Source organism: Epargyreus clarus, unplaced genomic scaffold, assembly GCF_041222505.1.
Source record: "Epargyreus clarus isolate Ecla_fem2 unplaced genomic scaffold, WU_Ecla_fem_2.2 ptg000018l, whole genome shotgun sequence".
In the NCBI taxonomy this organism is placed as follows: Eukaryota; Metazoa; Arthropoda; class Insecta; order Lepidoptera; family Hesperiidae; genus Epargyreus; species Epargyreus clarus.
The window spans coordinates 4,220,098-4,244,242 of NW_027332226.1; the positions used below are offsets into that span (position 1 = coordinate 4,220,098).

The window sequence follows — 24,145 nt, forward strand, 5'->3', positions numbered from 1 at the left end:
TCCATCCCACCATCCCGGTCTTTAGGAGTTGTAACGCCTGTAGACAACCATGGTCCACCTCTGTAGGATTGGACTCCTCCCTGCCATCACTCATAGATGCGATCTGCCTGATCTGATACGTGTGTCTTTCACGTCAGAACACAAAAGCGCAAAACACTTGATCTTAATATGTGAGGTTAATTGTGGCGGTGATATCTTTGCCTTCGAACCACATCACCAAGTTAGCTACCTAATTAGATGTCCTATCTTAATATTACTTACTCAAGATAACAATAACAGTCCACATGTTTATAAAATAAAGAAAATAGTATAAGTATAATATAAAGTAGAGTAAAAACCACAAGGCTAAAACCCGTGACAAACTTTGATAGGGATAATGAATTTTCCTCAATTTAAAGCCTCGTGCGTAAGATTACTTTGCGGTCACAATTGAAATCATCCACGCATCTCCGTCATCAACATTTTTCCCAAATTACACAAGCAATTTTTTCGTTATTCTGGCACATACCACACTAATAGCCATAGCAATCAAAATCGCATTACTGTCCCAATTTGTATTGTTCATTCAATTTGCTTGTCCATCCATACAAATAAATAAAATTGACGTGTCTTTTTGTAATGTCAAAATATCAGCTTTGTACTATTCAAATATCAACAGCACTTATTTAAAATAAACAGTAATTAACATTTCTGTCTGTCTGTCTGTTTGTTCCGGCTTATCACTGAAATTACTGGGCAGATTTTAACTTTGACTGGCAGTTATCTGATGTTATAAGAAGTAACTTAGGCTACTTTATTTTAGCAGAAGAGTTAGGATAGGTTAGGAGGAAGAAAGAGTTAGGGTGCCGCGCAATAAAATTTAAACCCATGAAAACTCTAAAGTATTTACACTTTTAAACACGGTTAAAAGCGCGAGGCACAGCGTGTTTCATATATAATAATAATGTAAATATATAAATAGAAGTTTAAGCGGATAACATCAAGAATATTACGAACAATACCAGACGCACATGACTTAAACAAAAGGACAATGCCTTTTCAGATTTTATCGGTGAATAACAACGGTTGTCACGTTTAAGGAAGTGCTATGCCCTACTTATTAAGTAAACACCATAAGGGCCATTAAATCATCTTCACGGCCGGGGTCGTATTATAATATCCTAACAATGAAATCAAGGGCATTTTCAAGGAAAGTCAATGGTCTAAAACCTATTGTATTATTCTTTATAAAATTACAGTAAAAGTAAATCTGCATCCACATCTTTCTAGCAAAACACAAATTTGGTTTCTCCATGAGTGAATCGTGTTGGCTCTACCACCTAATTATATTCTTATTTTTTTCTTATAATATAGGAGTAGTAGACGAGCATGCAGTCCACCTGATGGTAAGTGGCTACTGCCACCCATGGACATCTGTAATCAACCCCAGATAGGATTATATATTCCTACCTGAGGTCGGCCACAGATGCGCCGCTACCCCTGAGGACTAAGCTGAAACGCTTCGGAAAAGTCTGTCTCCCTTACCAACGGAACACAGCAGCGCCTAACACTTTTTTTATTAGGCAGAAATAGGTGTGGCGGTGGTGCCGCCGGAGTCGAACCACAAAGGGTTCTACCACCTTGGAATATATTCCTCATAAGCACAATATGGATATAAATAACCACATTATTGTGTATGTCAACATAATTCTGGCGACGCATATTCTAGTACCGCGTTATTCAAATACGATATGGGTGAACAGTAATATTGCGGAACCTACCGCAAATTCTCGAATTAGAAAACGTATTACCTATACGCAACGTATTGTATACACGTACCGTATTGTAATATGTGATGATCTTGATTTTAAATACGATATTCGGTAGGTATGTAGGTAATGTAATATAGTAGCATATGGGAAGGTACTCGAATTGGGAAGCCAACAATTGTGTGGAGACACCCGTTCTTATTTTAGGGGTGTGGTCGTATTTTCAACTGTAATTGTAAAAAGAAAGTTGTGTTAAAGTATTAAAACAACATTACTTGTTACAGCTTCGTTACCGTTAATGATAACAATAGTCTAATAAAACTCTACCAGGTCTGGATTGTAAGGTAACAAAATACACAAGGCAAATACCTAGACCATGAAAATAAATCTACATTAATAATTGAGGCGAGTGCTTTGTCAGAAATCGAATCCGTAACCTTCTGCGGTTGGGACTGAGAATGACTACTGCAACTCACAAACATCCATTTGCCGTTCTTAATGTATGTAATTTTCATAAAAGTACGACATGAAAGCGTCTTTGGGCATAAAACTTTTCAGAAATAAATTCACGTACAAATATAAGAGAGTTGTTAGTTAATTTATTCACTATATCATAGCTGCATCCGTTATGATAGTTGTAAACAACGCAATGCACATAGAAGCGACGTAAGAATTGTAAGAAGCGATCAGCCACGCCCTCACCCTGCTTTTGCGAGGTTCAAATATCATTATCATTATCATCATAATCATTCATCATCGTCGTTATATATCATACATAATAATATGCTTTATAATATAATAGTTCTTATATAATGGTTTTAGTCGTCTGGCGCTTCTGAATATTTTGTATAAAAATATGTACAACAAGCACTGCGTCTGTACCTAAACGTTTGCGTCTCTCGTCGCTTCTGTTTGGCATGTGCCTAAAGTACGCGCCTACCATGGCAAACTACAGCTATGTACCACATTAGGTACCAAAAAGTCGAATAGGATTATAATAGTTTATTTATCTTATATATAAAATTCTCGTGTCACAATGTTAGTTACCGTACTCCTCTGAAACGGCTTTACCGATTTTCACCAAATTTTATAAGCATATTCAGTAGGTCTGAGAATTGGCTACTATCTATTTTTCATACCCTAAGTGTGAGGTTTAAGTCTAAGTGTGAGGGTTGTTCACCCTTAATATTTTTTATTTGTATGGCAAAACAACGTTTGTCGGGCGAGTTTATTTATAAGTTAATCCAATAGCGATTCATATAATATTTTCACAATATATACCTTATGTTGTAGATTAAGCCAAATCAGGATTACACAATTAGTATAGGCAGACAATAATTCATGCACATGTGTGTGTGTGTGTGTGTAGTTTGTGTATGTGCGTGTTTAAAAATGTAATAATATATGAAGTAAACTTTTATGTGATAGGTACATTCCTAAATAATTTAAAAAAAAAACAGATTTTTACTGATTATGCTCACAAGAAATGTGTTATATTATAACAGTGATATTAATTCCAATGATGCCAAAACTATATAATGAAAGCTCATTTAAGAAATAAAATAACATACACCAAAATGAACACAAAAATAACTGTATTAAAATGTTTACACTCAAACGAACGTGCGGTTACCTAAGTTCGGACATAAACAAGATGACATATTGCTCACCTACCTTGCTAGAGGTTCATGAAATAAAATTTGATAAAACCGTGTTTAATCATCATAATCATCATCAATATACGCCAGACCGATGCTAAGTAAGAGTCTATTTACCCCACTCTTCAAACTAGAATACAACATACATTGCTACTACATATAGCATATTACGAAGCACTGTATATGTAAAACCAGCGGTGATACAGTTCCAGTTTAACTACGAAGATTTCTGTCACATCCAAAATACACTATCTACATTTGTGGATAACCCTAATCTACCGATGGCATGAGCGGCCACTGGAATAATCACAAGCTACGTGAAAAGGTCAAATTCGGCTGTAGCCATGTTAACAGAGAGGAGCGTACCTACAGATTAAATAAATAATTTATTTTTATGCAGCATTATCCTTCAACTGTGACAATTTATTAGGTATTTAATAGAACAGGGTACTAATTTTGTAGATAAATTACAAATTTATATTATTTTATAAACAATGTTTACAACGCGTTATTGGACAGCATCGGACTAATTCGAATTTATTCACATGAATAAGCCTATACTATACAGGTAGGCTATTATTGAGTATAGGCAGTACCTAATGTTAAAAAACAAAGCCTCATTAAAGTACAACTTGCATTTGAGACTGCGATTACAAGAGATATGATAAATGTAAACTATTAATATGATATCAAATTATATTTACAATACCAATAACGCAACTATAATAATATAATAGACATAGTTGATGCAACATACGCAATATAATTGCAATTGCAATTAGTCATAAATGATTCTATTATTCTGCTTGAGTTGTAGAATGACAAGTCACGAGCTGCGGCGAGCCATAAACGTCAGGCAATCTCACAGTTCCATTCAATGGTAACTATTTTCAGAGGTATGTAATCGTATCTGAATACACGTATATACACGCTATACACATATACTGTTGTTATTAACAACAATATTAAGCTCTGCGGGTTCTGGCTTGAAGGGTGTGGTAAGGGAGACATACTTATTCAACGCGTTTTAGCAAATCAGTTAATTACAAATGTCAATGGGCGGCAGTAGCCACTTACCATCAGGTTGACTGCATGCCCGTCGGCTACTCCAGTATTATAAAAAAACAAATCGCTTGCGCTCCCGCTGCCGCTTATCACTCACTTCACCCGTTTTCAAGTATGAAATGCTGCCGGGATTGCATTTGTCACACACATCCCACATTACGACATCGCGTTGTTTCCATCCGATGAACACATAAATTGGCGCGATTTAATGGCGCCCGCAGCGTCTATTACAATATACAGTGACAGATACAAGCTTAGTGCAATCAGGAAATGCGCCCCGTTGTTTAAAAGTACTAGTTTTCCTGAACTCTGTTTAACATAACGCTGTTGTAATAAGCAGTAAAATATAATGTTTATATGAATTTTATTGCATATCTTAACAAGCGATTGAATAATATAATAGTAGTTATAGAAGTATATTACAGAATTGGAATCGTAAATATTACATAAATTACTTCTATCGAGATAACGTGAATATGCTAATAATGAATATGCTTAATGTAATGTATGTTTTGCAACTCTTAAAGTTGAGAACATATTCATTTATTTCTCATTTGTCTTTATCTAGAAACCCCAATAATTCGTCCCTATATGAAAGAGTGACATTGTCTAAAAACGCCTACCTCAAACTAACGATAAAACCGTACGATAAGTCTTCAAAATTCACGATCTTTTACATTAATTCGTACAAAGTGCCCACAATTTTCATTTAAATGTCTAGCACCCAATATTCGTTCGCTAGGCGAAACATTTCTACATGATGTGTTTTATTTCATTTTAACGCATTCAGAACTGATTAATTTAATTTGTGTTTCATATTATTACTGCATTTATTTTAAACATTTTCAGTTACGGTTCAGACTTTACTGCAGTGATAATTACACTTTACCATCACCAGCAATTGGTAGCTCCACCCATTCCTAGCGTAAATCTGTTCTACGTTGTAATGAAAAGGAGTTCTTAGGAGGAGGCATCGGCTCCAGGTTGAAGTTGGTCAATTGGAGATGTCGCAGTTTAGTTAAGACTGCCTTAAGAGGCATTCTGCACGCACTGTTACAAGTAGTTCGAAAATAATAACTCTGACTCTTAGTAATAGCCCATAAATATTTATAAAAAAACTAAATAGGAATGAAGTTCGAAATGAGGTCAGTAACACATGCATTACTAGCTTTAGGCAAAAAGTTGACATGGCACATTTGTACTAGAATGGCACTGACCAACTAGATTACTAATAGATAAACATAACGAAGTACCAACTATATTTTTTACGTCTAACAGATTAATCATTTTTATATTTATTGCCAATAAAATATTCGTAAACATTACGCTTCCTACACAGATTCCACACTAAGTAAAAAATTAAATTAAATTTATGAATATCTACCTGGTCGAACCCGGATATCTCTGTATACTGGTATAATGTCCGATAGGCCTCGTAGATCATTTAACTGATGTTATACAAGATAAGATGTTAAATCTTTTAGGTCCAACTGTTTTAGCTGTACCTTAATTTATATAGATACGGCAGCATCCTCTTTTACATGGTATATATATTATAGGTAAACTCAAAAATACAAAAGTACCTATAAGTACATTTTTAAGCTTAGGTAAATGCGGATTCCCGTTTGTTCACTTGAGCCCAATGTGTTGCTACCCCTAAGGATTAAGTTGAAACGCCTCAGATAAGTATGTCTCTCTTACCACACCCTTTAAAGCGGAGCACAGCAGCGCTTAACACTGCCGTTACTAGGCCTAAATATGCGTACACAACTAATTAATGCAGTGTGATAAATTTATAACGATGGAGTTTACATCAAAGCATAGTATAGGGACGTACGTTTTAAATAATAAAAATCATAGGCTAAGATTTTTTTCGCTACGCTATATCTATGATAAAAATTTAAAAATACATTCAAAAACAATAGTTTCCCTTTAAACTTTTTTACACGTTCTCGTTTAGTAATGTTTGTTTCTTAATACGTTAGTGAGTAGCTAAGTTACTAACTGAGCAGAACAGCATTCCGCCTCCAATTGCAGTTACAACACTAGTGGCCAGTAACTAGGTCTACATCCATAGGCAAGCGCTTAGTTGCGTGAACTTAGACATTAAAACTTGCCTAATGTCTGGCCCTTAAACATTGGCACATCGGTTTTCGGCCATTTATCGTAGTCTCTACTTGTGAAAGCCTTAATATATTATGAAATTTATATTTATTTCTTCTAATGATTACAATTTCCCTTAAGGGTACCTGCACACCAATAGATTCATCGTCGATTAATATCGTCTATGGGCTATCGATATACAATCGATAGTGAGATCCATCGTTCGACGTCGATCATCCAAAAACTTCAGTAGAATGGATAAGTCGACATCGAATACATTAAAATACAGTTGTAGAAAGCGATTTGATAAACTCAATGATCGATCAAAGATAGTTCAATCAACAATCGGTCGTCGATCGTCCTTTTGGCGACCGCTAGACGTCGAACAGCCAAAGCTACAATACCATTCGGTCGTTGTCGATTTACGTCAATCGGGCACATTAATTGACAATTGATCGATTTGAGCTACCTACCCTAAGAGTGTCTGCAAATACGGTCTTAACCATAACCAGGATGTTCAGTATGATTCCTCGGAAGCAAAGATCGAAGTAATTATTTGAACACCTGTATTGGATCCAGGACCAAAGTGTATCATTCAACATAAAAATCAAAGTTCTCAGGTAACAGTTAGATCTTAAAAACTAATTGCTGCTAATAATAGCAACTAGTAATTATATTTTAACCTTCATGGAAATTCTAATGACCGCCTATTACTGTCAAAGAGGATGACAATTTAGCCAACTGTGAAAATTTAAATGCCACGTACATAATTATAGCATTGAATTGCTCCTGGCTGTTATTATGTACACCGCAATCACTGTAATATGTAGGATTACGGCGTGTAATCATTGTGACATCCAAGTGGAATCTGTTTTCGCTATCATCTTCACAAGGATAGGCAAAGTACATGATTTGTACTTTATACCCAAGGTGGTAGATTAGTCAAAGAACATCCAAGCACATAGGTGATTGAATTAATAACTATTTATTACGGAAAAATACCAATGCTGGGCACAGGTCTCCTCTCAAAGTGAGGGAGATGTAGGCTATAGTCCACATCGCTGTTCAAGTGCTAATTGTTAACCTTCACACACTTTTGACAACTTAATTATCCATGACATACAGGGAAATTCATTAATTCACAGCATCGAGAAAATTTAAGATTCCTTGCTCTAACTAAAATACAGTTTATATCCAAATACCTACTAAATTTTCCTCATTAGACCAGTTTCAGGGGATCGTACGGGAATTATCCGACAACTCAAACAGCTAATCAAACACTAATTGATTGAGAGTATCTGCGCTAAATCTCCTATTTTAAACCACTTGTCTCACAGAAAGATAACGTAAACTATAAAACATAAACTAAATTAATAAACTAAATTCATACGTGATTTATTGTGAGGGTATCTCGAAATTTTTATGGTATAAAAAGTGTCCTAATATAAAACTACTTAAGTCCTAAGGTGTAGCAATACATGAAATGTAGGCAATTAATTTTATTCAACATTAACGGAAGATGTCGTTAGGAAACTCACATGCCTGGGATTTCTTCATAATTTTCTTAAAAGGTGAGTATACCAATTGCAATTGGCAAGCATGGTAAATTATAGCCTAGATTATTTTTACTTTACAACACGTGTGAGAAAAATCTAGACTCAGAAAATAATTATAAAAATATATTATTATTGCCTGACCAGGGATCGATTTTGTTTTTTGAGCATGCACTCGCCGCTACCCCTGAGGACTAAGCTGGAAAGCCTCGGAAAAATATATCTCCCTTAACACACCCTTCAATCCAGAACACAGCAGCGCTTAACACTGCTAAGCTATTGATTGACTGCTGTTGATTCCGAAATCAACGCTAGTCATACAAGTATAAAGACCACTGTGTGTCATTCGGGTCAGTAATTTGCGATTAGCTAAGTAACTAATACCTAGCTTATACTGTCATAGTTTACTAAGCGCTTAATATAGAATCTACGCCGAAATTCACGATACCAACGCCTTTAAGTTATATTAGATACCTCAAAATTCGCCTAAGGCCCTTAACAGAATTGCGACTTATAAATATAATCCCAGTGTAATTTCAAGTCCACCGAATGCATGCGTCATGACAGGTGTAACGAGCAATAATGCTTAATGGTGTGTTTTTGTGGAATAAGTTCCTAGGTACCGGAAACATTTGCTATGTTGCTTAAATTAAGTAATCAGTATCTCCAAAACGAGAAAAATAAATGTTGATACTCGATTATGGCACATCAGCAATCCTAAATCTCATTAGAACCATTTTTTGTTTGCCGTTTGTTTTTGTTTCCTGTATTTAATAGACAAAAATAAAGTGGGAAAATTATAGATGAAGCCATGTATACATTGCGAAGTTATTAAAATTATACACATTAAATTCTGTTTGTCTACCATGCGCAATATTATTGCTCGCACGAACAACTTCCCTGGAATTGTTAAGAAGTCGCAAATGTTGTCATAACCTTTATTTTTTTTTTTGTTTACGAGGGGAAACCTTCAAAAGGTACATAACCCTATGCCGTGGAAGCGGCACAGGGTTATGTGGGATTCTTACCGCACTAAAACACCCCCGGTGGCCGTCCTTGGCGCTGCGTAGAGGACTCCGGGATCTCCAGAGGAACGCAACCGGAGTCCTCTTAGCGCGTTGCCCCATTGGGCTCCGCCCAGGTGGGCGTGACGCTCGCCACGCCGTCTGGTGTGCACAACGGTATGCGACCACACATATCGCCGACCTTCCCGGGGTCGCTGTCCGGGTGGTTCGAGCTCCCACTCTTGCCACCCGCAACCCCGGAAGTCCCTTTTAGTCGCCTCTTACGACAGGCAGGAGATACCGTAGCCATATTCTGGTCCCGAAATTACAGGGACCATGTTGTCATAACCTAACTATTGATAGATGTATTTCGCAGTATGGACACATGATATAATGGATTAGTATAAACACAGGTTATAGGCCTATCCCGTTTTCAAACCGCTTAAAAGGCCTCCATCTGGGCTTAACCACTTCTATGTAATGATAACAACCAGTACTAACAGCTTTGTTATCACCATGTAAGAAGTATCCAGTTTCAATCTCCATTCTAAATAACCTTTTAATAACTTCTGGGTGTTAATGTAGGGTACCCAGATTCTTCTATTATGAACATTTGTTATTTCTTAGAAAATTAAAGTATGAGTTAAATGTTGAAAGTTTTTAAACACCTTATGTCGTAAAACCTGTAATATATTAGAATTCTGATTTCAGTATTCACTTCGTGATAAAATATCAGATTTCCCGTTTTTATAAATCCCGCCATAAATTTATCCCCCAAGTACTGCGGGTAGCATCGAAGTAAGTGTTTGTTTATTTATGCAACGAGCAAGCAGTTTACGGACCGTTCCTGCTCAAACTTTGCTTAGATTCAATTTAAACGAATTGGAGTGTTACTTTGTTATTATTTTTATTTTACGCGCAAATTGGATTTTTATTTTAAGACCATAATATTTATCTTTCGTTTTATTATTATCGGACAAAATAGAGGGCGAATCAATATCTAATTATTTTTCTTGTACATTCTAGTAAGCCACATTAGTGATCCGGCCAAGTGCGACTTCACACAACAAAACATAGTATATTGTGTCTCAAGCGATTCAGTTTCCTAATAAAAATGCTTCCTTTAATTTGTAACATACCTACTTATTCATACATTCAAAAATCGCCGAAATTCATTCGCCAATGACCAAAACCACTTAGTTTTATACTTATGACAGGTCTATTGTTTCAGGAGAACGCAGAATACTCCACAGCGTATCTGGCGAGTTCCGTTCTGGAGAGCTGACCTGCATCCTTGGACCTTCTGGAGCCGGCAAGTCGTCGTTGCTCAACATACTAGCAGGTTACACGTATGTATTATTTGTTGTTGGTTTAGAACAAAATTGAGATGAATTTATTTAAATTGTGTTAAAGTTAGGTTTTTAGATCGTTTAAACGCCACAAACATAAATTTTCGCTTATAGTAGCGGTGTTAAACGTTGCTGAGTTCTGGTTTTAATTGTGTGGCTGACCTCTTCATAACATTAACGTATCGTTAATATTGTTTCTTTTTTCATGATTTTCTTAATTTTATAAATCAGGTTTACAGAATATCATAAGTATTTTAATGTGTATACAAATATATTGATTGTTGCTATTATTTAGTTACATAAAGAATTAGAATAGACATTTTGTGGTTACAAATATATATGAATGGATGTTTCTGATGTTATCCTTGCTTCAAGGACCAACGGCGTAAACGGACGAATCACGGTGAATGGACATGCGCGCGATATACGAGTATTCAAGAAACTCAGCTGCTACATCATGCAGGATGACCTGCTGCAGCAGAGGCTGACGGTCAGCGAGTCCATGCGGATAGCAGTTGACCTGAAACTTGGTGCAGAGCTGGGCTCAGCTGAAAAGGGACTTGTCGTAAGTGATTTATTTCTAACAGTATACGTAACTATGCGAGACTATGCGAATAGCTGCTGATCTGAAGCTTGGAGCAGAGTTGGCCTCAGCTGAAAAATGACTTGTATTTAGTGTATTCTTCTAAAAGGAACTTATTTCTAAAACATTTGAATGCATTTTTTAGTGTTCGACAGTAAAAACATCACAGTTTATATCTGTCACGACAAGGTAAAACAAAAACAAAACAAATTTCTTGACCACTTAACACTTAAAAGTTTGTTTTGCGGCCTCATAAAATTTCATTATACCACTGTACCATAATTTTAAATACTCCGTACCTATATAAGACGTATATTCTTACTCAAGATATAAATAAGAAACATTATTGCCTTAGTTATTCAATGCTGCGTTAATGAATGTTAATCAATGTCTAGTTAATCAAGTTTTTAACGGCGAGTCTTACTTAATTACCTTCTTCATAAAATAGCGTAATTTTATGCGTGAAATAAAATTGTACTGCTAAACTTTGATTAATTAAGGCAGGTACATATTATATACATAACAAGAATATAAATCGCCTGTCACTATGTTTGTTCATGCCAATCTCTGGAAGCGCTTAACCGATTGTAGGTATTGTTTTTTTTGTGTTTTGTATGGTTCGTTCCAGTTTTAAAGATAAACTACTTTTGGACATGACAGGTTTCACCGTTGTCGACAATTTTTTCGAGAGTAAAATATCTGCCCCTGTCGTACAATTTTGAAGTAAACATGGTAAAAAACATATTTGTGTAGAAAAGAAAAAAATACAGAAAATTCAAACGTTCGTCTACAAAATTTGATAGAATGGAATATCATTAAAAGTATATACCATCCAACACATACAACGGATTATTGAATTAATGGATGTAATTGTATCCCATCTTTATAACTCCATATAAAACAAGATCAAAATTAATGCCGACAGGTATCTCTAATACCTTATCTCAAGTAGTTACTCATTTACCGCGTTTCCGCATCCACCACATCTATAGAAAATTTAAAAGATAAGATAAGCTAAAGTATATTCAAATCGATATAATATACATACGAACGAGCTCTCTTATTGAACACTCGTCCCTACTTCGACTTCATTTTCATACCGTTTTTTATTCCATTAAACGCGTTTTACTTATTCATGTTATACTTACAATTCCGGTGGCTTGAAAACTTGGATTTCCATTCCAGATTCTGTTACGTCAGACTAATGCGGGATTTCGGCAAATTCCTGCCACTGAAGAAACGAAGGCGCCGAAGAATGTTTTGAAAGTATTTGCTTGGATCCTTATACTTATTTTTCAAGAATCCCTAGGCTTGGGAATCTTGGGTCGGATCAATCTTGTATCAAGTTTGTTTTAGGTATCAGTTTTGATCATTTTGTTCGCGATACTTTATGATGTCTTATTATTATTTGGATTGCTTCCTCCTTCATATTTGATAGAAACCGTTAATTTTGAGTAATTGTTGACCAAATCCTATTCATATTAAACATTTCATCTGATGAACATCTTATCAGCTTACATACACTTACATTTTCTTTTTCTATAGTTGTAGGAACAAATTAATCCCAGGATACTTTCCAATAATACGTTACATTCCAATAATTTTGAAATTCGTTTAGTATAGTCCATGCTTTAGTCAACCGCAAATCGATTTATTTTGATAATTTATAGCATAAATATTTTACATTCCTGCGTGTATCCCTAATTCCTATGTACACATTTCTATCTAAACATCCGTAATCATCGAAAATCACAATAATCACTAGAAACTTCTAGCATTATTGTGCAAAAAGGGACATAGAGGAAAATAAATTTTCTAATAATCAGCACCTACCGTGAAAATAACGTCAATAAATACTCATAATTAGATCGTTTGTATAAATTACAAGCAAGGACGTTCTATTATCATTGCATTTAGGTCACGCTGGCCTTCTCATTTTGTTAATTAGTCCAATTGTTTTGTATTGGATTTACAATAGAAGATTTATTATTATTATCAGAATTAAATTTTAGGGATTTCGTGATATGACGATTAATGTTCTTCTAGATTTATGTTTTAAAGATTTGAATATAAGCTTATGATTACAATAAAAAGCAAGACATATGCAATAAGTATGGTAGTCACGGAAGATATAATTTACGCAATAAATATAGGCATAAATATTAGGGTCATTAATTATACGGTAAACATACTATTAATGCAGCTGATAAATATAAAACATTTTAAGCAAGAAGTGTTTATTTCGAAAGGCATATCCGTATTCCCCAATTAATAATTTAACTTATGCTTACGATAAAAAATATTTGAAATCATATTCAAACGAATATATCATGTAGTAGTACAGTGATGAAAGACAGATATCGGTGTCAGCAGTAGAGATTCCAGATTCCAAATTTCACACTTCGCAAATCTTCTCCTCTACTCTCTTCCCATCTCCTTTTGTTAACTGTATTGTAATCAACGAAAAATTAATCACGGGATATGCTACTCCCATAAATTATAATTTAATATATCCACAAATAATTTTGGATAACCTAACCCAACTTCATGTAGATCAGTTTCACCTGAAACTGGTCGTAAATATGTTAACTGTTGGGTGATTGAAGATTAAAACAAGGTCGCCTCATATGTCCAGTTAGCGCGTATACACACTTTTTCACCAAAACGCAAGAACTACTTCAAGAAAAAAATAGGTGTGACGGTTGTTATTCCCCGGTTGTACCTTTCTACCACCGGTAAAACACTAAGATTAACCTATGTTTTTGGTTACAGGTAGAAGAAATTTTGCAGACTCTAGGCCTGTGGGAGCACAGAGATACGAGGACAGAAAGGCTTTCAGGAGGACAGTCCAAACGGCTCTCTGTAGCCCTAGAGTTGGTGAACAATCCGCCTGTAATATTCTTGGATGAACCTACTACGTAAGTTTCTTTTGTGTTTTATTTTCAACAGAAAATTAATGATATATACAAAAAGCCTTACTTTTGGCGAGGGGTAAATATTTATCATATATTTTGAATCTAGTTTTGAAATTCGGGACCATTCTTATTCCTACTGACAGAAATATCTGTCTTTAGTAGGTACGTTTAGGTTCTTTTGATATAATTAAATATTTATGAAATTCACATTTATGGAATGTTTAAAGGTGGTACGAGTATTAGTGTTATGTTGTTTTAGTTTTTGTACTACTATTGTCGTGTCCTTTTAGGTAGACTGAAGAATTACTTAGTATTAAGTTCTCCTTAATGTATAGTTTTTGTATTACATGAAAATCTTAAACAAATCCAGAAAATTGAAGGAAAAAAATGTACAAATGAAACAAACTTGTACAAAGAGGAATGTATGGAAGTAAGCCGCTTTGCGACACGCCCGGCTCAGCGCGCGGGACCGAATTTATACGGATCCAGACATAAGCAGTTGAGCACTGCAAAAAATAAGCAAGAAATTTATTGTTTTATTTCGCTTATTTCTCACTAGACTTCCGCACGACTTCGCCGGTTTGTTAGAGAAATACATTGATATAAAATGTCATTGGAGAAATACATGAATTTTTAAACATTTCTCTCTGGACTCATTGCCTCGTGTGGTGGCGCGTTGGTCACATTTTTATCGCATGTTTGCTGTTGTATAAGTATGTGTTCGTGTTTGTATCTATGTGTATGAAAGGTATAGCAACGCTGAAGGCGGCGGTTACGTAAATATCTGTTTCAATATTAACAGCAGATTTTCTGCTGCAATTATGAAATTAAAATGAGAGTAAGAGGTCACTACTTTCGATATCTTTAATTAGCCATAAACACAATTGTGGCCCTACCTAAACTTCGTCTCAAGTGCAACTAAGAATAAAGACTAAATAAGTGCGTCTCGTCTTTGTCAAAGCAAGAAAAGCGCTTGATGGTTGTAATCAGTGAAACTAAAATTCATTCTACCACCTTTTTAAGTTCCAACTATGTGCTGTTGGGGAAAGAAAATGTATCCGATTTTCTATCAAACATATGTTATGTGATCCATAAATAAAATTACCCCACATATAAGATATAAGAAACATAAATGCTCCAAGCTAAAGCTCAGAGTCAAGCCTAAGCCCAGTAATAGGTACTTACTTTGTTCCGCTTTGTATAACGCTTTGCTTTGTGCAGCATCAATTTGAGCATTCTAAGTCCGTTGCAATGTTATCCCTTTACGTATTTGTACCGCAAAACATCGCTTCCGTATTTCGCTTTGAACGGTCGAGTTTTGCTAGAAGAGATGTTATAAGCAATCCTGAGACTAGAGGTCGTATTTGAATTTCTTGCGGGCGCGGGATATCCTTTTTCATTTCGCTCTTTTTATTTAGACTTAAAGCGGAATTTACATAAAGAAAAATAAAAAGTTTTCTATTACACAGTAGGATTTTACCCGTGTCGTTCAAGGCGTTCCACCCCTTACTCTGTCACTGTTGCTATGAAAATAATCGGTTATCTACTTTTTTATTTTTAAAAGACTCTCAGGTCTGTAGGTTTACTTACAGTGTTTCCTTTACCGTTGAAGCAATTGATAAATAATTAATTCTAATGAGCACATAACTATTAAATATCAGATGTATGCGCTTGTGATTCCAACCTAGGGCAGAACACTGGCCAATGTTACCTAACGTACCAAAATAAATATAACATACAACATAAACACAATTATTGTGGCAATCTGTTTCAAATTTTGTCCCACCAAATATGTTTGCAATCAAAATCCAGTATTTCTTCTTGACCTGATTAAATATTTCAATAACGGATATACACATGTAGTACAAGGAATGGCAAGATAATTACATCGCGAATATAATCCTAATCATCCTGCATAATCCCTCACTAACGTTGTAATGCAGCGTAACCAGATTAAATTGTGTACGGAAGCATGCCTAGTGAATAATTAAATAACCAACACTAGATGAAATTGCAGAGTTTGTTATACATTTGCAGGGTTCCATACCCAAAGGGTAAAAAGGAGACGCTATTAGTACGCCCCCGCTATCGTATATCACAGGGCTGTATCTCTTGAACCGTCATCTATATACACTTGAATTTTTTGCAGAGAATGTTTAACGGTGGCGGTTATAACAACAAATACTAAGAATAAAAAATACATAAGCTTAATGGGGGTTGCAAGATCCCAGAAAATACAAGAAAAAACATAAATAATTATTTTCCAATACGCAAATCAGCTGTACAATGTATGTACGTGCCTGGGATTTCAACCTAGGACAAAACATCGATCTTGTTTTATTAATAATTCGTCATTAATCTTCATTTATTTCTAATGTTGTCCCACCAAAAGTGTTTGCAATCAAAATCCGGTATTTCTTCTTGGCCTGATTAAACATTTGTGGGGTTCCGTACACAAAGGGTAAAAACGGAACACTATCAGTAAGCCCCCGCTATCGTATATCACAGGGCTCCACCTCTTGAACCGTTATAGATAGACACTTGACGTTTTAACAGACAATGTATAACGTGTGTGGCAGCTATAACAACAAATACTAAGAATAAATAATAAATAAATAAGGGGGCTGCAAGATACCAGAAAAGACAAGATCACTACTTTCGGGGTTTTTCGCTAAATCTGTTTAACCGTAACCTACCCAGGTAGTAGTATTAAAATAATAATAATGAATTTACTTCTATAACTGATATAAGAACTTAAAAAAAATGAAAATTTGGTGGTACGGAATCCTCTATGTGCGAGTTTGATTCTCACGTGGCCATTTATAGTCTGCACACGTTTAAATCAAGTGTTATTGACTATTTAATAGTATTAAGTTTCATATCCGAGTTTCAAACTTGTTCAAACCTGATTTTGATTTGCCGCATTAAATGTCTTTGCACAAAGCTAAATAGATTGTACAAACCTTGTAGAGCTCCATTGTATAGAAATTTGGATGTCCGGAATTGGATTTACATAGCCCTTAGACGCAACCTTGGTTGTACGACCACTTTGAGCTAAACACAGCGGAAAAACCAAGATGACCTTGATTGTACGACCGAGTATTTGGTATTCATCAGTCCTTACGAATGAATGTTACATTCCCTAATTGATTTATTTTAATTCCGTTGATGAAGCCATATTTTTTCTTCCCTTCGTTTCTAAGTATTCCACGTACACATAGATTAATTTGTTTCCCATTCAATCTCTGAATCGAAGGACCAGGGTAGCAGGAAATCAAGTTGCTCGAACACTTTCAGTTTCCGAACACGGCGTGGGTTTATGAGTAATAAACCATTATGTACGGATGGAGTGATTAAAGGCATTACCTCTTATTGTTAGGCAGTACCTGAAGCAATTTTGTTGACGCACGTGCGTATTTTTTAACTTCACTGTATTGATATGTATTTGTATATTTACAAATAGATATTGGAAAGTCGTGCAAGTAACGAAAAGAAACAATAATGGCCTCTTCTTTAAGTTCGCAAGTTTCTAAATAAATTATAATTTGAAGATGGTAGAACACTTTGTGGTTCGACTCCGGTGACACCACCGCCACGCCTACTTCTGTCTCATAACAGTAGTGTTAAACGCGTGTTCTGATTTGGTAAGGGTGACGTACTTTTCTAAGACTTTCAGCTTACTCCTCAAGGGTAGCGGCGCATCTGTTGCCACCTAGGAAAGAATAGCTAATCCTGTCTGGGGTTGATTACAGATGTCCATGGGCGGCAGTAGCCAATTAACATCAGGGCTGCATCCTCGTCTGCTACTCCTATATTATAAAAAAATGGTTTCTTCTTTAATTTCCGCAAAAAAATCAAAACAGTGTTGACTAACGTTATATTCACATACATACAACCGACAACGCCATCTATTATTGCATTTAAAAGCAGCGAATGGGATATACTTGTGAGAACTAGACTTAAAAATTGTTGGAAATAAATTGAGCCAGTCCCTCAACCGATATTACAAATTATTTTGACTAGGAGTACCAATAGGCAAAGCTAATGACAACAATGCAGTCCAATACAAAATTAATATCGTATTCCGATACAAATACTCATAAGAAATTAAATCAACATAGTGGAGTCGGTCCAGGCGTTTCAATTTCCGAACACGGCGTGGGTTTATGAGCAATAAACCGTTACGGGGTTGGTGATTAAGCGAATTACTTCTTATTGTAGTCGAGTAATTGCAATTTCAGGCCCACGTTTCGAATAACTCCTGAAAGGTCACGTTTTTCAGTGTATGGCACGGTGGAATGTAAAGATTTCGATGAGAATTTCGTCATAGAAACGTAATCGGTAATATACTCGGGTTGAAGGTGGCAGAACCCTTTGTGGTTCGACTCCGGCGGCACCACCGTCACACCTATTTCTACCTAATAACAGCAGTGTTAGGCGCTGCTGTGTTCCGGTTTGAAGGGTGTAGTAAGGGAGACAGACTTTTCCGAGGCGTTCCAGCTTAGTCCTCAGGGGATCTAAGGCAGGAATATCTAATCCTATCTGGGGTTGATTACAGATGTCTATGGGCGGCAGTAGCCACTTACCATAAGGTGGACTGCATGCTCGTCTGCTACTCTTATATTATAAAAAAAAATACTCGTAATATGTACATATTGAAGTTGGTAGAACCCTATTTTTGGTTCGGCTCCAGAGCCACCACCACCACGCCTATTTCTACCTAATGCATGTTAAGCGCGGATATGTTCCGCTTTAAAGAGTATGGTAACAGGTACGCATAAGATATATATGTCGTTAATCCGAGGCATTCCAACTTAATCATCAGATAGTGTAGCAAGGAAGGGTAGCAAGGCATCTGTGGCCAACCTCAGGTAGGAATTAACTTTTATGTGGGGTCGATACCAAATCAGAAGCCACTTATCTTCAGGAGGACAACATGCTCATTTGCTTTGCTATATTTATACTGTAAAAAAATTGTACTCGTACCTGACTATGTAAAAATAAACTATTTTCAACGAGAACCTGTAGCACTACTATAATTATTGTTAACTAAACTTTTTATTGAACCTTTTTACTGATTCATAAGAAAAACTATTTTGCAGGTTATGATAATAAATATGAAGTATAATTAAAGTGAAGTAATTGTTTACTGTATTAATACAAGCTCCTTAACCGTTTGTTACGTTAAAGTATCTGTTACAAAAAATGGTTATTGTAAAAATCATCATATTTTTCCCAGGATAACTAGATCTTCATCTAAATGACTAACTGTTTACCAGATGTTATATTATATATTTTTATTATGATCTGTGTATGTGTGAAATCCTAAAACTATAAAAACATTCACGCATAATATTTGTAGGGCGCTTAATACGAGTAAATTTGTTTCAAATAATGTTCGTAAAAAATTCCTATGTAAAAAGATTTAACCAAACACTTAAGAAATTTAAAAATGACTAACCAATTTTGACTAAATTTAATTTAACATGTTTCGCGCATCAGTCTCTCCACAAAATTATGGAAGACATTTTCTCATCACGTCAGCTGAAGACCGGCACGCTAATGCTTTGGCATTTTGATACAAATTGTGCACTGTAACGGAGAAAACACATTTTAATACATTTACGATGCAAGCAAAAGTGAAAAGTGAAAAAAAATACATGTTATTTATTAACTCTGTTTTTAGAAGGCTCAGTCTCTTCTTTTTACATTTCTACCTGAGGTCGGCCACAAATGCATCCTTATCTCTGAGGACTAAGGTGGAACACTTCGGAAAAATAAGTATCCCTAATCACACCCTTCAAAGCAGAACACAGCAGCCCTTTACACTACGGTCATTAGGCAGAAATAGGGAAGCGGTGGTGCCACCGATAGAACCACAAAGGACTCCACCACTTTCTGAAAGTAAACAAAGAATATTATTCTTCAGTAGAGTATAAATGTTGTCTTTTAATTTTAAATGTAAATACAAACGAAATATCAACGTTCATTTCTAACCTTACTTTGAAAATAAACTATAATATAATAACAGAACAGAATATTACAAACAATAACAAAGACTTCCTCAGTATTATTTGCATATTTATAAGAGCATAGCATTTTACCTAATAAAGAATTAAAATAATTTCTCGAAGGGACGCTTTTGTATTCAATCGGTCGGAACAAACCCCATCGAAGCTCTCAAACTTGGATGAAGTTTAGCCAAAGTTGTTGTCGACCCATTAAAATTTGATAACAAAGATGGAACCTTCTGTTTGAACACACAAAAGGATAATTCGTGCCCTTGTCTCCTTGGAAATTGCGTAAACTTTGAAAAAATACTCTTCATTAAAACAATGAAGAAATGTACTTAACATTTATGTTACTTTTAAAGAATCTAAATGTGCTCTCTATTCTTTGTACTTTATTTCGTTTTCTGTAATTATAAGGTTTACATATTTCCTTTGTTTCAACCATTCTAGTTCTGTCACGTTATATAGTTCTATCAGGTTATATATGTATTTACATATTTTCATTCATATTTTCATTTTTAGACTATTACTATGATGTGTCGACAATTTTATATACTATGATCACATTAATTTATTATTTGTAAATTTAATCATAATTATAAAAATTATTAAAATTATAAAAATCATAATTATTCATCATAATTTCAACTCTGAAGTATATTTAAGTAAAAACGCCATATTATTTCAGTTATGTTGAGTTAGTATCTTTTAATTTATTTAAAAGTCAAAGGGGACTAAGTTTTTGTACTATAAAATAAACACCTATTATTCACGTTCGGTACAGTTTTAGTATTGTATTGTACTCGTATTATATTTATATTACAAATTTATAAGTTATAATTATAATTATTTCCTCAAAGTTCGACGGTACGCTTCTTGGGGAGATAAAGTTCCTATAACAAGGCATTAAGTTACTGCTAAATCAGCTTTACCACAAGCTTCACATTAGAACAAAGCAGCATATAAACTATTGTAAAGTAGAGATAGTATAACGGCTAGGATAACAGTCAAGCCACTAAGTATTTGATTAAATATTCCCTTTTTAACCTCCGAGGTACATAGAGAGGTGTTAGGCGTCTAACGTGAGCATTTGTTTATCTACCTATATGAAAACGGAACCCATTTATAGGGTGCCGTACCCAAAGGGTAAAAACGGAACTTTATTACTAAAACTTCGCTGTCTGTCCGTCTGTCACAGTGCTCTATCTCTGGAAGCGTAATAGATAAGACACTTGAATTTTTTACAGACGATGCATAACGGTGACCGCTATAAGAAATATACTAAAAATAAAATAAAGTTGAATATTAAAGAGGGTCTTCATACAACAAACCGGTATTTTTCGGTATTTTTCGATATTAAGTTAAACCGTAGGTGAAGACGGTTGATTTTTTTACAATCCGTTTATTGTTGTTTACAAACATTTTCAAAATTTTATTTCAGGGGTTTAGACGTGGTGTCAATCAGGCAGCTGGTGGTACTCCTCAGACTACTGTCACGTCAGGGCCGCACTATCATCTGCACCATCCACCAACCCTCGGCCTCGCTGTTCTCCCTCTTCGATAGAGTCTACGTCTTGGCTAAAGGAATGTGCTGCTATCAGGTAACAAAATCAAATTTTTAAATGCTAACTAGTCATGAAATACCACAAGATATGAGACGTTCAATTAACTTAGTCCTCGGAGATAGCAAGTAGCAACTCCAATCCTGTTTTAATTAATTCGTCATCAACCCATTATTGTCCCACTGCTGGGCACGGGTCTACTCTCAGAATGAGAAGGATTAGGCCATAGTCCACCGCGCTGGCCAAGTGCGTATTGGTAGACTTCACATACCTTTGAGATTTTTTTTTATAAATCTCTTAGGTATGCAGGTTTCCTCACGATGTTTTCCTTCACCGTTTTAGCAAGTGATAATTAATTTCTAATACGCACATAAGATCGAAAAATCAGAGGTGCGTGCCTGGGATTTGAATGTCAAATGCCGCAGTGACCATTTACATTAGATGGACTGCATATTTCTTTGCTATTTAGTAATGGCTGAATTTGCATCTGTTCTGAGCCTGTGTATCTGTATTATAATTTTCTATGTTCATAGCATGCATGATACAGACAGAAAATGCTACGTTTTATCTCTAAGGGTTATGTTTTAAACGATTTAGATTAAATCACAAACTGCTCTTTTTTTCGGGTAAACATAAAGCTAAACATTAAATACAATGATTCTAACACGCATTCCTGGAATCCAAATTTTAAAATATTTTGCGATAAAAGCTCTCACAGATTTTAATATTTATTAAGAAATCGAGTACAAAATACAAATTGCACGTTTGTAAGTTCACCTCACAACGCTTACAAATCTGTTACAATCATTTATCCTGTCGAAACAGACTCCTTAACCCTGATCTCTTTTTAATGGCATCTCCAATATTCCAACTAGTACATTGCCTGAATAAGGGATTCGAGACACAATGCATCGAAATAACGATTATTTATATGTATTGTTTTGCAGCGCACATATCGAATTGCTCCTAACCATGTCCAATTGCTATTATAGATATAGTTGATTGATTTTGGTTACGGTCAAGCCGACTATTCAATGAACAATATGAAAGAAACAATATCATAAGTCAATATTCGAATCTATTAATAATAATATTTGAATTGAATAGGCCAATATTTGAAGCTGGTAGAACCGTTTGTGGTTCGAGTCCGGCAGCACCACTGCCACACTTATTTCTGCCTCATAACAGTACGCTGCTGTGTTCTGGTTTGAAAGGTGTGGTAAGGGAAACATACTTTTTCGAGGCGTTCCGACTTCGTCCTCAGGGGTAACGGCGCATCCGTGGCCGACTTCAGATAGGAATATCTTATCTTATCTGGGGTTGATTACAAATTTCCATGGGCGGCAGTAGCCACTTACCGTCAGGTGAACTGCATGCTCGTCTGCTACTCCTATATTATATAATATAAAAAATAAAAACAAGCGTGAGTTAAGAGGCGGGCGTGATCAGCAGTTGGATGGGTGAGCACCAGTGTCGGTTCCACTGCACACTAACACCATCTTATATTGGCTGACGTATATGGTTTTCCATCCCATGTCCTATCTATTGCTACTAAGTATAGATACAATTGATTAATTTTCATACATTTCCATCCATCCATCCATCAGCCTTTTGAGGTCCACTGCTGGACATAGGCCTCCCCTAATTGGCGCCACTCCAACCGGTCCCGTGCCCTTTGAAGCCAACGGTTTCCCGCGGTCTTCTTCAGGTCGTCGGTCCACCTGGTCGGGGGGCGGCCTGTACTCCTTTTACCTACGCGTGGTCGCCACTCGAGGACCTTCCTTCCCCACCGGTTATCGGTCCTCCGAGCGATGTGGCCGGCCCATTGCCACTTCAGCCTGCTAATTTTGAGAGCTATGTCGGTTCATACATTTACTACATTCAAAATCAAATCAAAATCAAATTTCATACATTTACTACATTCAAACATTTTTTTTGTTAAGAAACGATATTATATTATGTGAACCTAACAATTAACGTACATGCTATCGGATCGATATCAATCGGTCCCAAACGACTTTTTTATGGAGAATATTGATTTAAAAATTATGATAATGATCTAAGCGTAACCGGCTCCATTACAAAGGAAGGTAAATGTTATAAATTATATGTTGGAATATACGTATAGTAAATAGTATAATTTTATTGTATCCCAGTAGATAAAAAAATACTTAAGCATCATGGTATCTTTACACAGGCGACAGAAAATGCAATAAATTATTTTAACAATAAGTCCCCTAAACTCTTAAACATAATGAACAACGACATTAAATTAATTCAATCTTGTTGAATACCATTGAAATATATTTTTTGTTCACGAGGGGGAATCTTCAAAAGGTACCCAACGCCGTAGGGAGCGACGACAAGTTATATAGGATTTAAACCCCGCAGTGGCCGTCCTCAGCGCTTGGTGGAGGACTCCCGGATTTCCGACGGAACACAACCGGAGTCCTCCAAGCGCGATGCCCCTATCGGGTTCTGCCCTGGTGGAAGCCATTTACGCTCCACCCGCGCATCTGGTGGTACGCGACCACACATACAACTGTCCTTACCGGGGTCGCTTGCTGGAGACAGATCGAGCTCTCCACTCTTGC

At 35.8% G+C, this 24,145-nt stretch overlaps 1 protein-coding gene across 1 annotated transcript in view; it reads left to right on the forward strand.

Moving 5' to 3' along the window:
* Window positions 1-24,145, forward strand: part of LOC140749552 (ATP-binding cassette subfamily G member 4) — a 71,361-nt gene that overhangs the window by 34,997 nt on the left and 12,219 nt on the right. The window contains exons 2-5 of the mRNA XM_073082638.1: window positions 10,363-10,480; window positions 10,856-11,045; window positions 13,836-13,981; window positions 21,431-21,590. Coding sequence (XP_072938739.1) covers window positions 10,363-10,480; window positions 10,856-11,045; window positions 13,836-13,981; window positions 21,431-21,590 — 614 coding nt within the window. The remainder of the gene's footprint in view (window positions 1-10,362; window positions 10,481-10,855; window positions 11,046-13,835; window positions 13,982-21,430; window positions 21,591-24,145) is intronic.